Raw genomic sequence first — 18,129 nt, forward strand, 5'->3', positions numbered from 1 at the left:
CTCGCACTATTTAGACAGAATTACGATTTATAAACGTGTTTTTATGCATTTAAACCTCGTTAAGAATACTAATGCACCTTTCTGAACAGTTTATTTCCAAAAAAAACGATCGATTTCAAACCAGAACCAAGTCATTCGGTGTCATCATCACCGGCACGAGGTATCACGTGAAAATTTTGCGTCCCTAATTGGATGCAGCCGCTTCAAACGTATTCGAATTGCTCCGAGTTGCTTGCTTATTTCGAGCCGGACCCGATCTCAGCAATGCGTGTCGATCTAGGGAAAGCTAGAGAACAACCCGCCATTAACACCAAAATTGCTGAGAAAGATGCTCGATCTGAAGGGGGCCTCACGCGCTCACCGCCCTCACGGCCCTCGCGCCTCTCATGCCACTCACTGCCCTCACGCACTCATGGCCCTCACACCCCTCACGCACTCACCGCCCTCACACCACTCACGCACTCATGGCCCTCACGCCACTCACCACCCTCACGCCCCTCACGCCCTTCACGCACTCATGACCCTCACCGCCCTCACGGCCCTCACCGCCCTCACGGCCCTCACGGCCCTCACGGCCCTCACCGCCCTCATGGCCCTCACCGCCCTCACAGCCCTCACTCACCCTCACACTCATGAATTTTCCTGGTTCAGAAACTCACTCACCGTCACCTCACCTGTGAAGATGAGGGTGAGTGAGGGTGAGTGAGGGCCCTCATGAGTGAGGTTTGCCGAGGTATGGTTGTTAGGCGTTCTTGCCAGTGATCGCCGCAACCTTAAGCTCTGCGCATGGATGACGAGGGTCCGGAGACTTTCCACGACCACCACTTTGCTACGTTGTCACCGCTATACACCAGCACAACTTTCTGACGTCACGCTATTGCAGTCGCGCTGCTGTCGGCATTGCAGTGCCCACAGTCAGCGTGTTGGTGCATAAAGAGAAAGAAAATCAAACGGCCATATTGCGAAATCTACCGTTAAAAAAACAATTTGGATTGGATATGGCCATCTATTCGCCATAAAGAATCACACTCAGGCGCCGCATTCGTATAATTAGAAAACAAGCAAACTTAACAATAATAGAAACCGTCCTAATTCTTGCTCCTACCTTCGCATCTGCGCGCTGAAAGAAGTCCGAATTGAACTGGTCTGAGCTTACCCAGAGAAAAAAATGACAAAATGGCGCTTAAAGACTGCTCACGTGTAGGAATGCGAGAGCATTCTTACACGCAGAGCATTTCTGGAAGCAGCGCGCCACGTCTTCGTATCGCACACGGCGCTACGGCTGTGAAATCACGTGCTCCCCCACTGCGCAGGCGCGGTGAACCCTGCCGGCTCTACGGCTTCCGTGACGATGCATCTGCGTTGCTGTGCTTTTGGCCAATGGGACTTCAGGTGTCGTTTCGCTCAGCCATTGGGAACTTAGGTGCCGTTTTTCACTGCTACAGACAACGCCGGCTACGCTCCATGGGACAGTTAATGTTTTCGCATTAATAAGGGGTCCAAAACGCCACCCGCGAAAATACAATGACCACGTTTCACATGCGCGTTGTCCCCGCGTAAGCTGAACATCCAGATAAGGGCCGAATAGTCGGGCACTGGTCAAGAACGAAGTAGAAGCTACTCAACCTCTTTCCGCCTTACCAGAGCGCACGCTGGGGAAGAGGTAGCCACCTTTCCGGCCTTCCTTCTCCAGCTGAAATAGGTGGGAGGAGCTTCCTACTTCAGCCTCAACCTCCCATCGACTCTAGTGCTCAATTATGTAAATAGACTACTGGGTGGCAGTGTGAGATAGAAACTGCACACGAGCGCTACATCGCCATTCGGTTGAGACTCGTGTTGATTGGACACGAGTCCAGGCCGAACCCTCAGGCAGCATTCGTGGACAATCCGTTGCTGGCGCTGGGCTCCAGTAGGTGGCGAAACAAATCCAGGACAATTGACCGTGTTTTCTTTGAACTTAAAGTTTTGAACGTGTGGTTTGCACGGCATCTTGCGTCATCAATCTGAATAAAGCTTTATCCAGTCTTCAGCGGCTGTTCAGATTTTGTCTTCACCCCCGGCTTGACCTGCTGTCGCTGAGTTCATGCTGAATTAGCCGAGCATAGAGGCGTTCCGCGACAAAAGGCATAATAAAGCGTGGCTACTGTATCGGCAGAGTGATTAGTGTCCGGGCGTTTTATGGATAAATGAAAAAAACCAGGTCTTATTTTCTTTCTCCGAGCACTACTGTCGGTGTTGAGCCAGCAATCATTAGCCGATCGAGTGGGGGTAATGACAAAGATCAAACAGCTGCTGAAATGCTGCTTCTTAACAGAGTGCTCTCGATGATAACCCAGCTTTCTTGAACCCACACACACATAAGAAAAAAAATATCCAACAGAAACAACAACAATTAAAGGCAACCTACAAAGCACAACCAACTTTAGATTAAATAAAAATCTTCTGGACTGCTCGGCATCTATCTCTTAAGGTCACACCTCCTGATAAGAACACAACGCTTTTTAAGAGGGCGCGGTACCTCTATTTATTCGTCCGTTTCAGCCACCAGATGGCGCGCGGCTCGAAACGTGGTTGAACGCGCAACTTCTAGATGGCGCCAGTATCGAGGTGTGAAAAGGCCCGCGTTATCCGCTGCGTGAAATAGATCCCGAAATGTGCCGTGTTCTCCCGGCGGAGGAAGTTTCTCCCTCCCTCGCGCGCTTGGTATGTACGCGCGGTGGCCGAGTCCGGCCTCTGCGCTGTGTGATGCAGTGGGTGGCGCTCGTTTCTGTTCGGAGGTAGGAATAAAAATGCCGGTCCCCTTTTTCACGACGCTCGTTTCTATAGCTTGTTTTTCTTTTTTATTTTTTTTTCTATCTCAAGTGACCTACAGTACCGCCTGTTCGAAATCGTCCTTTGCGGTGAGCGATTGAGAGTCAGGTTAGCATTTTATTTGGGTCAGCACTACACGTTCAATGGAGACCTCGGGCGGCGATGTAAATATGCATTGCTCCCCAAAGTGTGTCCAAGGTGTGCAATGACAATTTGAAAGGGTATTGAAGGCGCGCGACCGTCGGTTGGTAAAATACGTGCGTTAGATTCACTTATTCAGTCTAATCATTTCTGCCAACGTCTTTTATCTGTTTCGACAAATGACATGGTCGAGTCTATTGATAACCTTAGCTAGATTGGACGTACGGAGTGTCCGGGCTTTAAATAAATTTGCTTCGTTTATGTGAATGAATAACTGTTTTCTCTTTTCCGTGCTCGGTGCTATGCGAAAATCGCTGAGATGTTATGGTAGCTCAGTGTGGCGGCGTTTTGCACGCTGACTCGCTATTGCATTCGCTGTGCACAATATGTGTTCAGATGGAATGTGCCAAATCGTATTTCCGATCGATATGATAGATTTACTTTGCTACAGTGTTAATTATATTTTCCTGATTTAAACTGGTTCGTCCCTGATCTGAGCCTAAGTTCAAATTCGAAGGGCAGACAGACTTAGCGTCGTAACAGCCGTAATGCGCAGAAAGAAATTAGTACCATGAAAGAAAAACAAAAGGATACGAGGTGGCTCAGTGTTATAGAAGTAATGAGTGTGCAAAGGATGCCATCGTATGTGTTTTTTTGTTTTTTTTTAACTCTCCGCATCGCTGGGAAGCGCTCAAGGTACAAGCAAAGACAGCGAGCTGGCGTGAAATTTCCATCGAGCGGAAAACGAGTGTCATTTTTATTTCATCATGCGCTTTCATTTTGATATGGCTCAATATGGGCGCGAAATAGTAACAGGTAAGGCAACAAAATTTAGATGTTAGGTCTGGAGCACCGCCATACTCAGCCGTGTTGGGGGCATCTCTCGCGAGTCAATACGGCAAAGGTATTGCGCGTCGAACTGTACGTGAGAGTTATCCATTTCAGCGAAACCTTGATTTCGCAAAACCATTGTGGCTCGAGTCGTGGCTTCCAGTACTTGGAAGCCACGAGCGAGAAATAAATGACAGTTGATTTTGAAGGACAATCGCGACGCGGAAACCCATAAAAGAGAGTCCCGATAAGACGAGAGCTTCCCCTTCTCTTCAGGTGCGTGGGTTACGCTCTCAATCCTGCACCTGTGGTAACACTGCAGGCTCCTAAAATCGCTTTAAAAACATCCCTGATCGCAACAACTTTTTTTTTTTTTTCGAGGCGCTATTTCTTTTTTTTTTCTTTTTGTCTACCTTGATACCCATCAGCGCAAAAACTACCATAAACTAAAAAAAAAAAATAGTGGGCATACAACGACAACGCACCCACTGGGACCCGAGTCAAGGCAAGAACAACTAACTAAAAGGGGAAAGAAATCATGTTCGCATACACAGACAGAACGCCTCCATCGAAAGAAATGAATCATGCGCTTGTTCTGCCAGTCTCGTTGTGCGTCTGTCAAAAGCCACAAAGGAGGAACACAATCAGCGCCTACACCACTCCCCCCCCCCTCCCCCCCCCCCCCCCAACCCTAAAAAGAAGAAAAGAAAGGTTTTTTGGGCGCGCGCGCGGTCGCCCAAGTGATGACCTTGGAAGGGTATGCGATTGTAGCACGTTTGTCCCCCGGTTGTGCCCCTGTCTCAAATGCCACGGTCCGTTTCTCCCAAGTGCCCGTCTTATCTTCCCGAGTATCAACTCCGCAGTGATTCTGAATCATTCCGATGCTTTCCAACGTTGCAAAACTGTTAGACGAATATTTGCACAGAAGTATACACTGTTCGCAGAACTATCTACGGCGCTAAAATTCAAAAGCGCCGTGTTGGATTCAGGAACTCGTGTAGGTTTAGCTCATTGTTGGAACATTCTTATTCGCTCGATGAACTCCACAAAACGTGTAAATATTAGAATGAACTTTCCAGAGAACGATAGTTGTTGTCGGGGTTCCAGGCGACCGGATAGGTCGCAATTATTGACTGATTAAAAATTTTATTTCATAATCACAATCGTATCCATCAAGGGCACGCCATTTCCTCATCACTTCTTCTACGAAAAGAGTTGCTGTATTCGTAGCACACACAGACGGAAACGGTTGAGACTGTGCCCAAATAATATCTTCTTTTGGCAGGTACTGCGCAGCGATTACACACAATGCCTCTAACATAAACATGCTGCTCCACATGTCTATTCACAAGATGCAATACATCGCTCTCCCAACTTTGTTGAAATGGGCATGAAAGCGCGTAACCGTCACTTTTTTGAAGTTCTACTTAGAGGTGAAGTGTTTACCGTAAAAAGTCGTTAATTATTTATTTTTTTCCGTTCCACTACAAAGCTCGATTCACTTAAATTTTTGTTTTTATATCGTCTCTACAGCACTTTTACGTCGGTACTTTCGTGTTAGAGGACATCACATAATGTGCGAAAAAAAAAAAAAAAAAAAAAACGGTAGGATCGATGCTGCATAGCCTTTTTTTTTTTTTTTTTTTTTGCGGACATCAAGAAAAAAAAATAGTAGTTGTCTTCACTTCGCACTGCATGTTTTAGCACGGAAGTTCCTATTTGGTTATGATGTCTTTATTTTCTTAAAAATTGTATACAGTAATTTAAACTACCGAATTACAAAAACGTCGAAATTGTTCAATTGCTTTTCGTTGGGACGCCATGACGACAGCGACACTCGTGTTCCCTCGTTGTTTTCGCCAGCATTTCTACGATGAATTGCCAGGATCGCGAGATGCAACAGCGCGACACTCCGTCTTCTGTGACGTCATTTGTTGCACATTGGGACCACTTTTGATGTATGGCCAGCATAAGACGCTAAACACACCAGTCGGAGACGCGCTGCAGGCGCCATAGTACTGCTCCTAAAAGTAGCTGTCACGTGCTTTGCTCCGCGACTGTGATTCCCTCACAGCAGCTCTGACTGAGGGTTGCCAAATTACGGTGAAACGGAGTATAGAAAAAACAGACCGGAAACGAGCTGCCAGCATACGATAGTCAAACTCCAACAAAAAGGATTAGTTTCTTCCCAAGCTGGACGACATTTACCGGGCATCTTTAGAGCTGCGAAGCTCAAAATCACGCGTACTCATAAGATTTTTTTTTTCTCGCGTGTTTGTGATTTTTATGATGTCCTGCAAGCAAGAAAAAAATATTTATGGTGAAGTCACTCCGGGGGGGTACCGATAACTGCGAGCCACGAACATGAAGGATTCGCTAACATCCGTCAGGAGTGTGAACGGTAAATCGTCACGCAAACATATTCTCACAAGCTGCAAATATTTATTTGGCTTAGCAAGTAGAATACTAGTATACTAACGACATGTGATTATTGTACACAAGATACCATTTCTCGGTTCTTCAAAACCATTTCCCTAGTCTGAACGGTCGCGCTACGGGCCGCGGCTAGCCGTGCCCTCGATAGACTACGGAGCTGCGTTGTGTCGTCTGCTACTGTACCGCCAACAGGAGAGCGATAGCTCTGTGTGCTCCACAGATGCGTGTTGCGGTATAACTCTGTACGTCTGTCCTAGAGGAAGACAAAAAGATAGGCTCTGTGACTCCCTCCTAAGCTAACAAAAACAAACAGAAGTATACTCGTTTGGACTGAAAGGTTTACAAAATAGTGACCAGACATTGGAAAAGCATATGTCACAGAACTTGGTTTATGGAGTGGCATCATTGTTTCGAGCAAGAAATCACCTGCTCACCACTGGGACGATGAAGTCGTCACTATTTATTGCGTCAGGTATATTTGCGCTCATGAAGAAAAATCTGAACACATCCTTCTCCCAAAGTCCTATGTCGAATAATAAACACTTTTTAAAACATCTATGCACAAATAACTCATTTTTTTCTACACTTGTATATATACGTTAATTAAACGAAGTCAAACCGCATTTTTGATTAGATCTTGATGTCTACACCAACTACATTCATATTTTTTAGGGCTTTATTGAACGATAACTTCAACTATAGTTAATGGAACACGATGGCTCGATCTCAACAAAAACCTCAACGTGCGAAGCTTCCACAGACGGTCGCTTGCGAGTATTCTCAATGTGAGACTTCAGAAGCTTTCGCTTGCCATAGGGAGCTTGCTTTCGGCTACAGCACTGCACGGGCCCGGAAAGCGCGGAGCGCGCTGCTGTGGGGAGAGGTTGACTTACATAATGACGTGTTACGTGGTCACGTAAGATGGCGTCATTTCGTGCAGCGTGATCACGTAAGATGACGACATTTCGTGTAACGAGATCATGTAAGATGACGTGTTTGTGTCACGTGATCACGTAAGATGACGTCAGTTCGTATGAACTGACGTCATCTTACGACAACGCCAACAACATTAGTGCCGTCCGGAACCATTGACCTTAGAAACGCGCCTCTTCGCTTGAAGAGCTGATATGCGTTGATTGTTATTTGTTTCTTTTGCCTACTACAGACCATTCAAAAACTCGCCTTCTGGGTGCCACTAACTTCGTCTACTGGGCTGTGAAGCGCGTTCGAGCGTGCGCAATACCTCTCTAGGCCGAAAGATTGTACACTGAGTATGCGTTCACAGCTCAATGACTTAGGCATTTTTCGTCAGGATAGATGCTCCCACGAGAAGAGCGTAATGGATATGTGAATAGAATTGGAAATTTGAAATGTTCGTGTCCAATCGCATTTTTCTTTGGTCATCAACGCTTTTTAGCGTCATCACAAGACGTTCAACCCATAATACACTGGTGATTAAAAAATAAGCACCGAAAAACATGCACCGATTTTCGCTCAAAAATAAACACCGGAAAAAACATACCGTAATCATTACCCATGTCACCTTTTTGGGTGATATGTGAATTTCCAGAAGAACAACGAGTTATCACCCTCCCCTAGGAATACCCTGACTACAGAGCATCGACCCGTTTTTCCCCGCGTTAGATTGCGGTGACCACGAACCGTACGGAGGTCACAGGATGTCCGTGAAAAATAAAAAGGAGGAAAACAACGATCTACTTTGTGCACGCTTCATCCCCGATTTCCACGACCCCAAGGCCGAAGGACGTTTGTGTGAAGGATAACGATAAAATAAAACTTTGCGTCAAAAAAAAAAAAAAAAAAAGAAAGCCCGTTTTTAAAAGAAAAAAAAGTAGAAACAAGCACAACGCGTTGACGGACCGCGAGGTTGTGGAACACCTCGCGGTCCGCTTGCCACAGGACGGTTGTCTTCGACCCATAGCTCCATGGTGAATTTGCCACTTGCGAAAACACGGAGACCTACCCAGCGAGAACCAGGAAAGCAAGACACGCACACTGACGCCTCGGCGTGCAGAATGAAACAGGATACGGGCGCGGAATACGGCCGCGGAAGAACACCTCGCACAGTGCCGATCCGGCCGATCTCCGAACGGACGATTTCGCATTTCGTGGACAGCGAGCGCCACCGCACGGGAGAGAGAGGTACCTTAAAAACGACGAAAACAAGCACCGACACCTTGGTTCTTTGTATTTGCTGTAGTTATGGAAAAAATCGACTTACATGAATAATTTGAATATTATTCGATTCCGTAATAAATTTAGAAGACATTAAGCGCAATACTTCTTATGTTTGAATTTAGATAATTTTGTAAATTCGCTCCGAACGCTAGAGTGCCGAATTAGCCGATTTTGACCATTTTCATGATTTTTAAAGAATATAATTAAATTTATGATGAAACATTTGTTGCGCTTAGTGTCTCGATAATGACTCAATGTCTTTAAAGCCGAAATTTCCAAGAAGATCCGCGCAGCCGTTATTATGTCAGAATTTTTTTAATTTGGTGAAAAACCTCATGTATTCTCTATGGGGCTCTGAGGTGCGCCCCCTCTTAACTGTGATGCACAAAACACGCTCCAAGGTAGACCCCCCCCCCCAGCACTTCCCACCTCTACCTGTTCAAGAATCTTAACTAACAATGGGTTGGCAAAGCAAGTCATTAGTACTAAAAAATATCATATTGCTTGAAACACGACGCAAAATATGGAGCTGCATGATGACCCAGCACAGGGTGTCTTTTTTTTCCTTCTCATCTTTTTACCACTGTAAAAATTGTTTTCTTGTTCTGTTCCAGTTTCGAACGAAAGTCATCATGAAAGAGTTGGCCCCGAAAATCAATTGGCGCGCTCCTAGATCTTTTACGGCATTCAAGCTCGTCTGTTTCTTGCGCACCTCGTGCGTTTGTTTGTCCCCAAATGCAGCCGTGTGCGTTTGTTACTGCCCGACCTCAACCAATGACGGCGAGAGCTTTTGCTGCCTCGTCATTGCGGGTTCTCTACGCGTTCCCTCCCCGCTTTCCTCCTCAACCCCATACCCCCGAGAGCCAGTGACAAATGCGACCTATGCGCGTATACATTGTCCGTTCCCCCACTTTCCCCCCAACTTCCTTCTACAACGCCTACACACACACACTCTACGCGTTCTCTACGTTGTACTTTGATTGGCATGCCTCTCTTTGTCTCCCGATATGGCAAAGACGCCTTTTAGAACACTTGCTCGCTGCATAGGTATCGGATTTCACTTGCCTTCTGTGATTCGCCGAGTTCCCAACGGAAGTGCTGCGTCATCCTGGCAACAGTGTAGGCGAGCTCGACATAAGCAAGCCTGGTTCCCACGCAGTTTCGGGGTCCCATTCCGAAAGGCTGGAAAGCAAACTTCGGGATACGGCCTTCGTTCTCGTCGCTGAACCTGCAGCACACGGTAAAATAATTTTCTAGAGAATACATCTTGCGCGAAACTTCGATGGTCTTGGCGCCGAATGCTGTTGCGGACTCGACGCTCGTTGTCTCCTTTGAATTGGGACGACGGGTGTCGGGAGGGGAAGACGGGCGCATACGATATCTCGGTAATCGGTGGCAGCCCTCTACCTTTGCGCAGCGCGAGAGTGCAACAGCGTTAACTGCGCGGTGCGCGAGCGTTACCCCAAAATCGGGATGTCCCCACCATTTGGGGAAATGGTGGGGACATCTCGAGCTGGTCTCTAGGGCCAATTTGTGTCCCTAGTGACCAGCTTTTTTTTTTTTCACTATACTAATAAGCCTTTTCCTGCACTTCTTAAGCAGTAGATGAATGTAGCCTCCTACAACTTAAAGAAAAACAGGATGGAGCAACTCCTGAGCGTGTTATGATCAGTGCGCTGCCAAAGAGCTTGTGGCATTAGCTAATAACAATTCCCAAGAAAACATCATAGTGATAATTGCCTGCATTTCTTAAAATGACAGCGACCGTGGGCCAATGCATGAGGTAATGTTTTTAGGCAGATCCAAAATAGTATAAAGCTATCATGAACCCACTTTGAACAAATAATCGGTATGTACCAACCGGTTTTCATAGAGTTCTGTTACGTCCAACTGCAACAACCGACCACAAAAAAAAAAAAAAATCGACACCGAAATGTGTTACGCGTATAGGGGACCGTATATTACTTCAGTACCCGACGGGTTTGAACTCGTCACCTCCAGATTAAGCGCCAAGTGCCTTGACGACTGAGCTTTCGAGGGCCGGTGGTCAAATCACGCAGAAGCGCGAGGTAGCGATAAAGCGCAGTGCGCTTCTTTTTTTTTTTTCTAGGAGAGCCTACCCCACATTCTGTCCTTACCAGAGTTCGTCAGCATAAGCAAGCTTGTATAGTTTTGTTTAATTGTTTTTGAGAATTCTCTCGCTACTTCCGCCAACATTCCTACAACGTTGTGGCAGTAAATGAATACCGCTGTACTTGAATACTAACATTAGGCATGAATGTTGACATTAAAGTTTACCTACACTTTGTCTACGTTGTTTCGTTTTTTCGAAGTCACCTGAAGCTTGGAGACTGACACAACCATAAATAAACAAACTCGGCTTGATCATAGTGAAAAACTTAGTTTGAGAAAAATTGCACAAGCGCTTGAAGAGTGTTCTTAAAGGGGCGGTGTAATGATTTTAACACTGAACGAATGTGCAGCTTGTATTTTTTATATTGTTTACTTCGGCATAAGTAAGAGAAAAAGTGCCACCATACCCCAAAATACGTCTATTTCGCTGCGTAATCGCAAAATAAAAAACCCTTTTTTCCCAACCTGCGGCCACATGGTGGCCGCAAATGGAACCCGTGCTGTGACGTCATTCGGAGTGGTTTTTGTAAGTGATAGTGTTAGGCAATTATAAGCTTGATTTAAGGTTAAGTTTAAAAAATCTTGTTGTTTAGGCACGCAGAAACGCTTCAAAAGCCTAATATTGCCGCTAAAAGGGTATGAATTATTTGTGGCGCCATCTACCGCAAGTCAACAAACCTGCCGTCGCTGTCATCCGTCGACGCCCGAGGCGCCTACGGCGGCTACACGAGCAACCCGGACGTTTTGTCTTTCCTTCGCTCGACGGAGTGCGTTGGTCGTGGTCCGTAGTATCGTGGTATCGTTATTGTACCCGGTGTCTCGACCTCGACTTTGACTTCGACTTCCACCGCGCCGCCATGTTGGTCGGGAATCGACGGGAGAGCGGGAGAGCGGCGTGGCCTGGCGAGCCGGCGAGCGCTGGGGAAACGGAAGCCAGAAGAACCCAACCGGAAACCAACGCCACTCCGAATGACGTCACAGGCGAAGCTGGTGCCGCTTCAATGTTGAGTTGAGGGGTGCCAGAGATACCAATTTCTTTTATTTTTTTAAATGAAAACTAGGGCAAGCAGGAAAGAATAGTTTTCGGTCCTTTGTTTTATATGTGGCCGTGATCAATTCCCGCAATTAATTAGCCAAAGTCCGCAAATTGTTGCACCGCCCCTTTAATGACACTGATAAAATTATCATATTAGCAATTTCAAATTACCAATCATATTATCAATACTACCAAAATGATCATATTACCAATACACAGTCACTATTTTCTTCACAATACGCGTTTTCATTGTGATGATCATCAAAAATGCTTCATGTCAGTAATACCTGTCAGGATCAAACTTCGTGGGATCTGGGAAAAACCTCTCGTCCATGTGGATCACAAACACTGGAGACATGATGCATGTCCCGGCTTTGTATTTGGTAGCCTGGTACTCAAAGTCCTCCTTTGCCTGCCTCGTGGTAAACCTGTGGATGAGGATGACGACATTTGCCCATGTTCCAAAGTGCAACAGGCATGCACGTGCGGAAACTCAAGTAGTACTTTTTGGGGCAAAATTCGGTTGTTGTCAGTGAATTTTAGTCCTTAAAAAATCGAAGAAGAAAAGGTAGAAATTATCTTCACATTCTTCAGCCAGAATCTGGGTAGTTTTGTCCTAAATTACCAAACAATATCAAGTTTAGACGCCACGGTTGGTTGTTTTGCTCTCATCTCGCATATTTGGCCTCAATCGCAAAACAGGAGCCAGAGTCAGGCGCCACTTCTAGCTTTTTGGTTTTCATCTTGCAACTTTAGAATTAAATTCCTAAACAAATGCCAAGTTTAGGCTTTGCTGCGGGTTCTTCGTGTCTTACGTGAAATCTAGGGAAGACGTCTAACACTTCAGCGATTAAATGGCGAGCCAGAGGAAAGACATAAAAAAGACCAGGAAAAATGCTTTGGTCTTGGAGCAAAACCGTGTTAGGCTCAAGTTAGGCCTATTTAAACTGACAGGGTTGCCGAGCTCGTGCCAAGTTAGGCGTTTTTGTGGAGTGCTGCTGACTGGGAACACAGGGGTGAACTACTTTAATGTCACACGTTAAGGCTGGTTGAGATATCTGCGTTTGGGTACGCTCGAGGGCACTGCATTCACTTGTAAACTCTTTCAACGAGCAAACCACTAGTATACTGCCGCCATCTGTCAAATAGCCCTGGTAGGGCCTAAACTAAGCTGAAGTTCGTGCAGTATCTGCGAGATGAAATCTACGCACGCTCCATGAGAAATGGTTGTTCCTAACATTATTGTTGACTATATCTATCCCACGGCGGAGATATGGTGCGTGAAAATATAAAATATTTATACCCAACCTACCTGAGAGTTACCTGACAGTTGGCGCCAGTTTACGAGAATATTTCACTCGTCGTAAGCTGTTACGAGAAAAGCTACGCACTCGAGCAGAAGACACAAATTTATGAAACAAACCGTAAGCCTGAAAGCGTAATCGACAAATGACGAAAAAAAATGGAAAGACTCTAAAATAAATTGGCGTTCATGTCAGTGGCGTACCAACTTGTTTGTGAGTGAAGGGGCGAACCAGAGCGGTGCCCTTGGTGTCTCTTGGGCGCTGCCGGCCCTTGCTATCTCTCGGGCGCCCCCCCCCCCCCTGCCTAGTGGCGGCTGTTTCAGGGGGGGGGGGGGGGCGCAAGACACATGCCTTGCCCCCTTCCTCCTCCCCCCCCCCCCCCCCCACACACTTTAAGAACTGGGGGCGAGCGCCCCCATTGCCCCCCGGTTGGTACGCCCACGTCCATGTTCCTCTTTTGTTCCCAGATATCGAAATTGCTTCTTGCTGTGTTCAGCTTTCCCCGGGTCGTGTATGTTTGGCGTGATGCGGAGCCGTGATCTCAAGGTGTTCACGAGGATTCGGGTGTAAAAAAATTGTATAAATAAGCCAATGAGCAGTGGACATTAAAAGTTTCCACAATGGTGTTTTTAAGTGATGCGTTTATCGTACACAAGTTTTACGAGAATATGCTATATAAAGAAAAAAAGAAAAGGCAGCCTCAAAAACATTTTCATTTTATGCAAAGAAATACAGCAAAATCATTCTGGTTGACACTGCTACTCAAAAATTACACAATATAATAAAAAAAATCAAAGCATTTTTTTAGATGAATATTTGAAAGCGGGTCCAGCAAATCCGAGTGTGTGTAACGCGATCTGCGAGTGGAAGCGTCAACCAGAAGGTTCCTTTTTTTTTTTTCGTTTTCCTTTCTTCGACACAAAAATCAGATTTTGTAGGCTCATTTTTTTCTCTCTAAAACCTACACTTATAAAATATGTGTATGACAAATGAACCACCTGAAGACACCCTCGTGGAAACTTTAAGTGCACTCCGTTCATTGGTTTATTTACACGGATTTTGTTCAGACCCGAACAGCGTCTCAGAACATCTTAACATGGAGGTCAACCACACCACTTCAACAACAAGGCCGGATGACTGAAGTTTCTACGCCACGTAAAAAGGCAAGCGCAGGGAATGAATTGCACACGACGTCACCTTTCAGTCGGAACTTAAGTCCTCAAGAATTGGACAAGCTTCAGCAGAAAGCATACGCGATATTCGTCTCCAATCCACACCGTGCGTTTGCCTCTCAAAGTGACGTTGAAGCTTCAGCATTGCGGCAAGGAGGTGTTGGGTCAACAAACTGGCTTCGTTCGCAGCTTCCTATAGTTCAACACGTAATTGTTAGGACGCAGCCGAATTTAGCCAATCTTTACCAGCTCATCAGAGAGTAGGAAGGGTTTACTTAAAGACTGCATGGATGCATACGAAAGTTCAGTATAATACTTTGTTTATGTTCTTGTTATGCACTAAACCACTCTCCTGCATCGCTAGTCACCACTTCGTTTTTTTTTTTTTTTTGTCGTTTCTCAATTTGAACTTAAAGTTGAAACGCCGAATTGACCAGGAAAAGAACTACGGCTGAAAACCTTCAACCGTCTTTGGTTTACTGAACGCTTTCTGTAAGACAATTGGGTTTCAAAAGGGCTGTAAATATTTAGGTAATTAGTGTTAAAGCGAAAAAAAATTATGCCTATAGCAAAAGTGATAAAGATTTTCAACCCTGAGCAATGAAATCGAAAAAAAAATTTAGTCTTGTAATTTAATTGGGCTTTATTTTCAAGTTAACAAAAAAGACGAAAGCTGCAAAACACTTCATATAAAAGCAAATGACAAATTATTTTTGCTTTTTCACTATAATAAAAGCACTTCTGCACTCACGTGAGACCGGGTGGCCATATCCGCATTGCCTCGTCGATAACCTGCGTGACGTACTTTAGTCTTTTTGTGACTGTCTCGTAGTCCAGCGACCCCTGTGAGTACGAATTCCATTAACAAAACCCCCCGTAAGTACAAATCCCATTAGCAAAAACACATTTTAATTTTTGTTATGATAAAAGGGTACAAACAATATTTACTCGCACATTTTTAAACCTCAATAACTAACTTAATAAAAATTAAATAAGGATGGACTAACATTCTTAACTTGATCCATGTACACTCAAAACAAGTAGACCTCAGAAACTGTTTCTAAGGTCTACTTGTTTTGAGTGTACACGGATCAAGTTAAGAATGTTAGTCCATCCTTATTTAATTTTTGTTGTTAGTTATTTGTCCAAACATAAAGTTGGGTATTTCCATATTGCGAGAAGTCTCAAATAGTTATTTTCCCTCTGTTCGGTTCACCGATTATGGCCTTCATTCTCGACAACGTGGTTGGCTTCGAGATGAGTCCATTCCAAATTAACTTTATATATCCAGTTCCTCATAATGCTCTGAACACTGAGAGAAAATACTCTATTAAAGATTCGGCTTGAATACAAATTTATTCTAGCTTGATCGTTCTGACAAAAACCGGGGGACACGGATTGTGTAGAGTTACCTATACGTATGAAATGTGTGGTGGCACTAACCCTCCCACGTCAGCCCTACTCCCCATCACGCACGGACAGCATGCCCAACCCACACACTTCATGCCTATGCTAGCCGAGCACATTCTGTGCTCCCCATTTTGAGTCAGCGTGATCAAAGTTAGTGCTAAATTTTGACTTTATAAACCAACCGTTAGCCGTCCTCACACCCCTGCTCTGGTTAGCCTAGCCAGTGTAGTACATATCTGGCTGGGAACCACTTAGTCTCGGGCTTAGTTCCCTTTGGGAGTATTCTTGCAGTCGTGTTTTTGAAATGGCCCCCATGGTGCCTATATGTGCTATGTAGCTCTAACACACGCATAACTGTCGAAAGGGATGGTCGAACGTTACATTGTTTTCATAGAAAACCGACGTACAAGCACATTCCGTGTGAATAAAACTTACACCCTCGTTGAGCGCCTCCTTGACTTCCTGCCTAACCCTCTCCTGAACATCCGGGTGCTTGCCGAGAGCGTACGTAATGAAAGACAGTGCGGTTGCACTTGTCTCAAAGCTGCAAGTGACATAACCGTGCATCAGTATTAGAATCTCAAAATATTCTTATATTTGAGCAAAGGTTGTTATGGGCCTTCACAGCCCTATTGGAAAAACCAGCATGAAAATCAAACTGGTCAAGCTGGTAATTAAGGTGGTCAAGCTGGTAATCAAGGTGGTCAAACTGGTCAATGTGGTAATTAAACTGGTTTAGCTGGCAATCAAGCTGGTTTAAGCTGGGCAAGCTGGAATTTAAGCTGGTCAGTCTGGTCTAAGTAAAAACCAGCATGGTCTCACTCGAATCTGGTTTTAGATTCAATCTGGTGTAGCTGGGAGCCAGTCTGGTCTTAACTGGTCAAACTGGTTTTCCATGGAGCCAATGTGGTCAAGCTGGGAGACGAGCTGGTCATGCTGGGAGACAAGCTGGTGAATCTGGTCGAAATAATAATCGTGGTGGTCAAGCTGGTCATGCTGGGAGCGCGCACGCCAAGGTCGGCTAGAGATAGCCGAACTGGCATTGCTGGGAGCGCGCGCGACAAGGTCGGCTGCTGGAACGAGGCCACGTCCTGTTCTTTGTCCTCTCGTTTTTGGTAGACCACCGGGCGCGTCAGGCGCGCTGCAAGCTACCTTTGTGTGCGAGAAAAGAGAGAGAGAGAGAGAGAGTGGTAGAAACGGAGAATCGAAGACGCGTTTGGATAGCTTGGGCAGAGGGCAGATCGAAGGGACGGCTGTGTGCGCGTTGTTTGGAGACTAGTTGAACGACGGTGCAAGCGAAGCGGGTTTTGAGAAGACAGCGAGCGGCAGTCCGTTCAGTGCGGGAAGATGTCAGACGTCCCGACTGCGGCGTCGCTTCGTGTCTTCGAACGTGTGTGTGCCCAAGAATGACGGCGGTGCCGAGGAGTATCGCCAATGCCATCCAAGCCACACGGATTTCCTCGCCTCTGCCGACCACGCAAGTTGCCGCTTCGCCCCCATCGCTGGCGGGACCCAGGTTCGCTTCTCTCGTCCGTGTAGTATTTTCGTCTGCTATTGCCTGTTTTTGGCCTGTGTCTAGTATTTTTTTCGTGTTGAGAGATAAGCAATCTGGTTTTATTAACATTGTAGACAATTTGCACCGAGAATCTGTGCGTCGGTTAGTACTGTGTCAGCGCCGAGGATGTGTAGCATTTGAGTTCATGTGAGGCTGCCGCAAGTACGAAAATAATAAATTGGATGCCGAGTTGGCTTTTCTGACGAGCTTGGCTTTTTTATTCTGTGTATTAATTTAAACAGGTTAAACTGGTTGGGAAGTTCACCAGCATGACCAGTTTAACAGCATGACCAGCATGCCAAACTGGGCATGCTGGGGCAATAACCCAGCTTGAAGCTGGGACCAGATCAACCATCATGACCAGTATGACCAGATCAACCAGCATGACCAGCATGCCAAGCTGGGCATGCTGGGGCAATAACCCAGCTTGAAGCTGGGACCAGCTTAAGCTGGTTTTTTCAATAGGGAGACACCCCAAAGAATGGCTATATTATATTTAAAAAAAAACAAAAAGCCTCAAAGGGAGCCTGCTTTATACCGAGTGTCTGGGAAAATGTGTACAAGGATGTTTTCACTGCAAAAATAAACTGCGTATAACAGAAGGCTCAGTCTCCCCCAAAATGTAATACTAGCCGTGCGGACAAGAAGAAAAAACTTGAAGTTATTGGACTCCATCGTGATAGGGAATTTCGGGAAGGTTTTTGTCCAAATTGAGAGAGCCTTCAGCTATATAGTTACAGTCACGAGATTCATCGGCAGCATAAGATTACTCTGGGCTGGTTACGCTACAAATATCTCAGGATTGCTTGGTCGCCAGATGCAAATGATCGAGATTAGACAATGAATTCTTGTTCTTACTTGAGCTCTTAAAATCGTAAAACGCAGTGTATATACTAGGTCGCCTATGAGCGTTTATTACCTAGGGTAGTGTATCTGTTTAATGTTTGTGTATTGGCCAATTTAACCTGCTCACTGGCATACTTTGATATATCAGACTATTTTTACAGAACATAAATAACTATTGTGAATGCCTTTGTATTGCACAAGGTCCTATGAGGTATTAAATGGCTAGTCGTTTTTGTAAATAACGTATCAAACTAA

General features: G+C 45.5%; 1 protein-coding gene across 1 annotated transcript in view; it reads right to left on the reverse strand.

The window, feature by feature from the left end:
• LOC8030581 (cytochrome P450 3A14) overlaps positions 1 to 18,129 on the reverse strand; it is a 53,002-nt gene that overhangs the window by 2,574 nt on the left and 32,299 nt on the right. The window contains exons 10-13 of the mRNA XM_040206709.2: positions 15,909 to 16,017; positions 14,815 to 14,906; positions 11,875 to 12,015; positions 9,484 to 9,646 (exon numbers count right to left, since the gene is read on the reverse strand). Coding sequence (XP_040062643.1) covers positions 9,484 to 9,646; positions 11,875 to 12,015; positions 14,815 to 14,906; positions 15,909 to 16,017 — 505 coding nt within the window. The remainder of the gene's footprint in view (positions 1 to 9,483; positions 9,647 to 11,874; positions 12,016 to 14,814; positions 14,907 to 15,908; positions 16,018 to 18,129) is intronic.

This window comes from Ixodes scapularis, unplaced genomic scaffold (genome assembly GCF_016920785.2).
Source record: "Ixodes scapularis isolate PalLabHiFi unplaced genomic scaffold, ASM1692078v2 PGA_scaffold6__148_contigs__length_123643588, whole genome shotgun sequence".
Lineage (NCBI taxonomy): Eukaryota > Metazoa > Arthropoda > Arachnida > Ixodida > Ixodidae > Ixodes > Ixodes scapularis.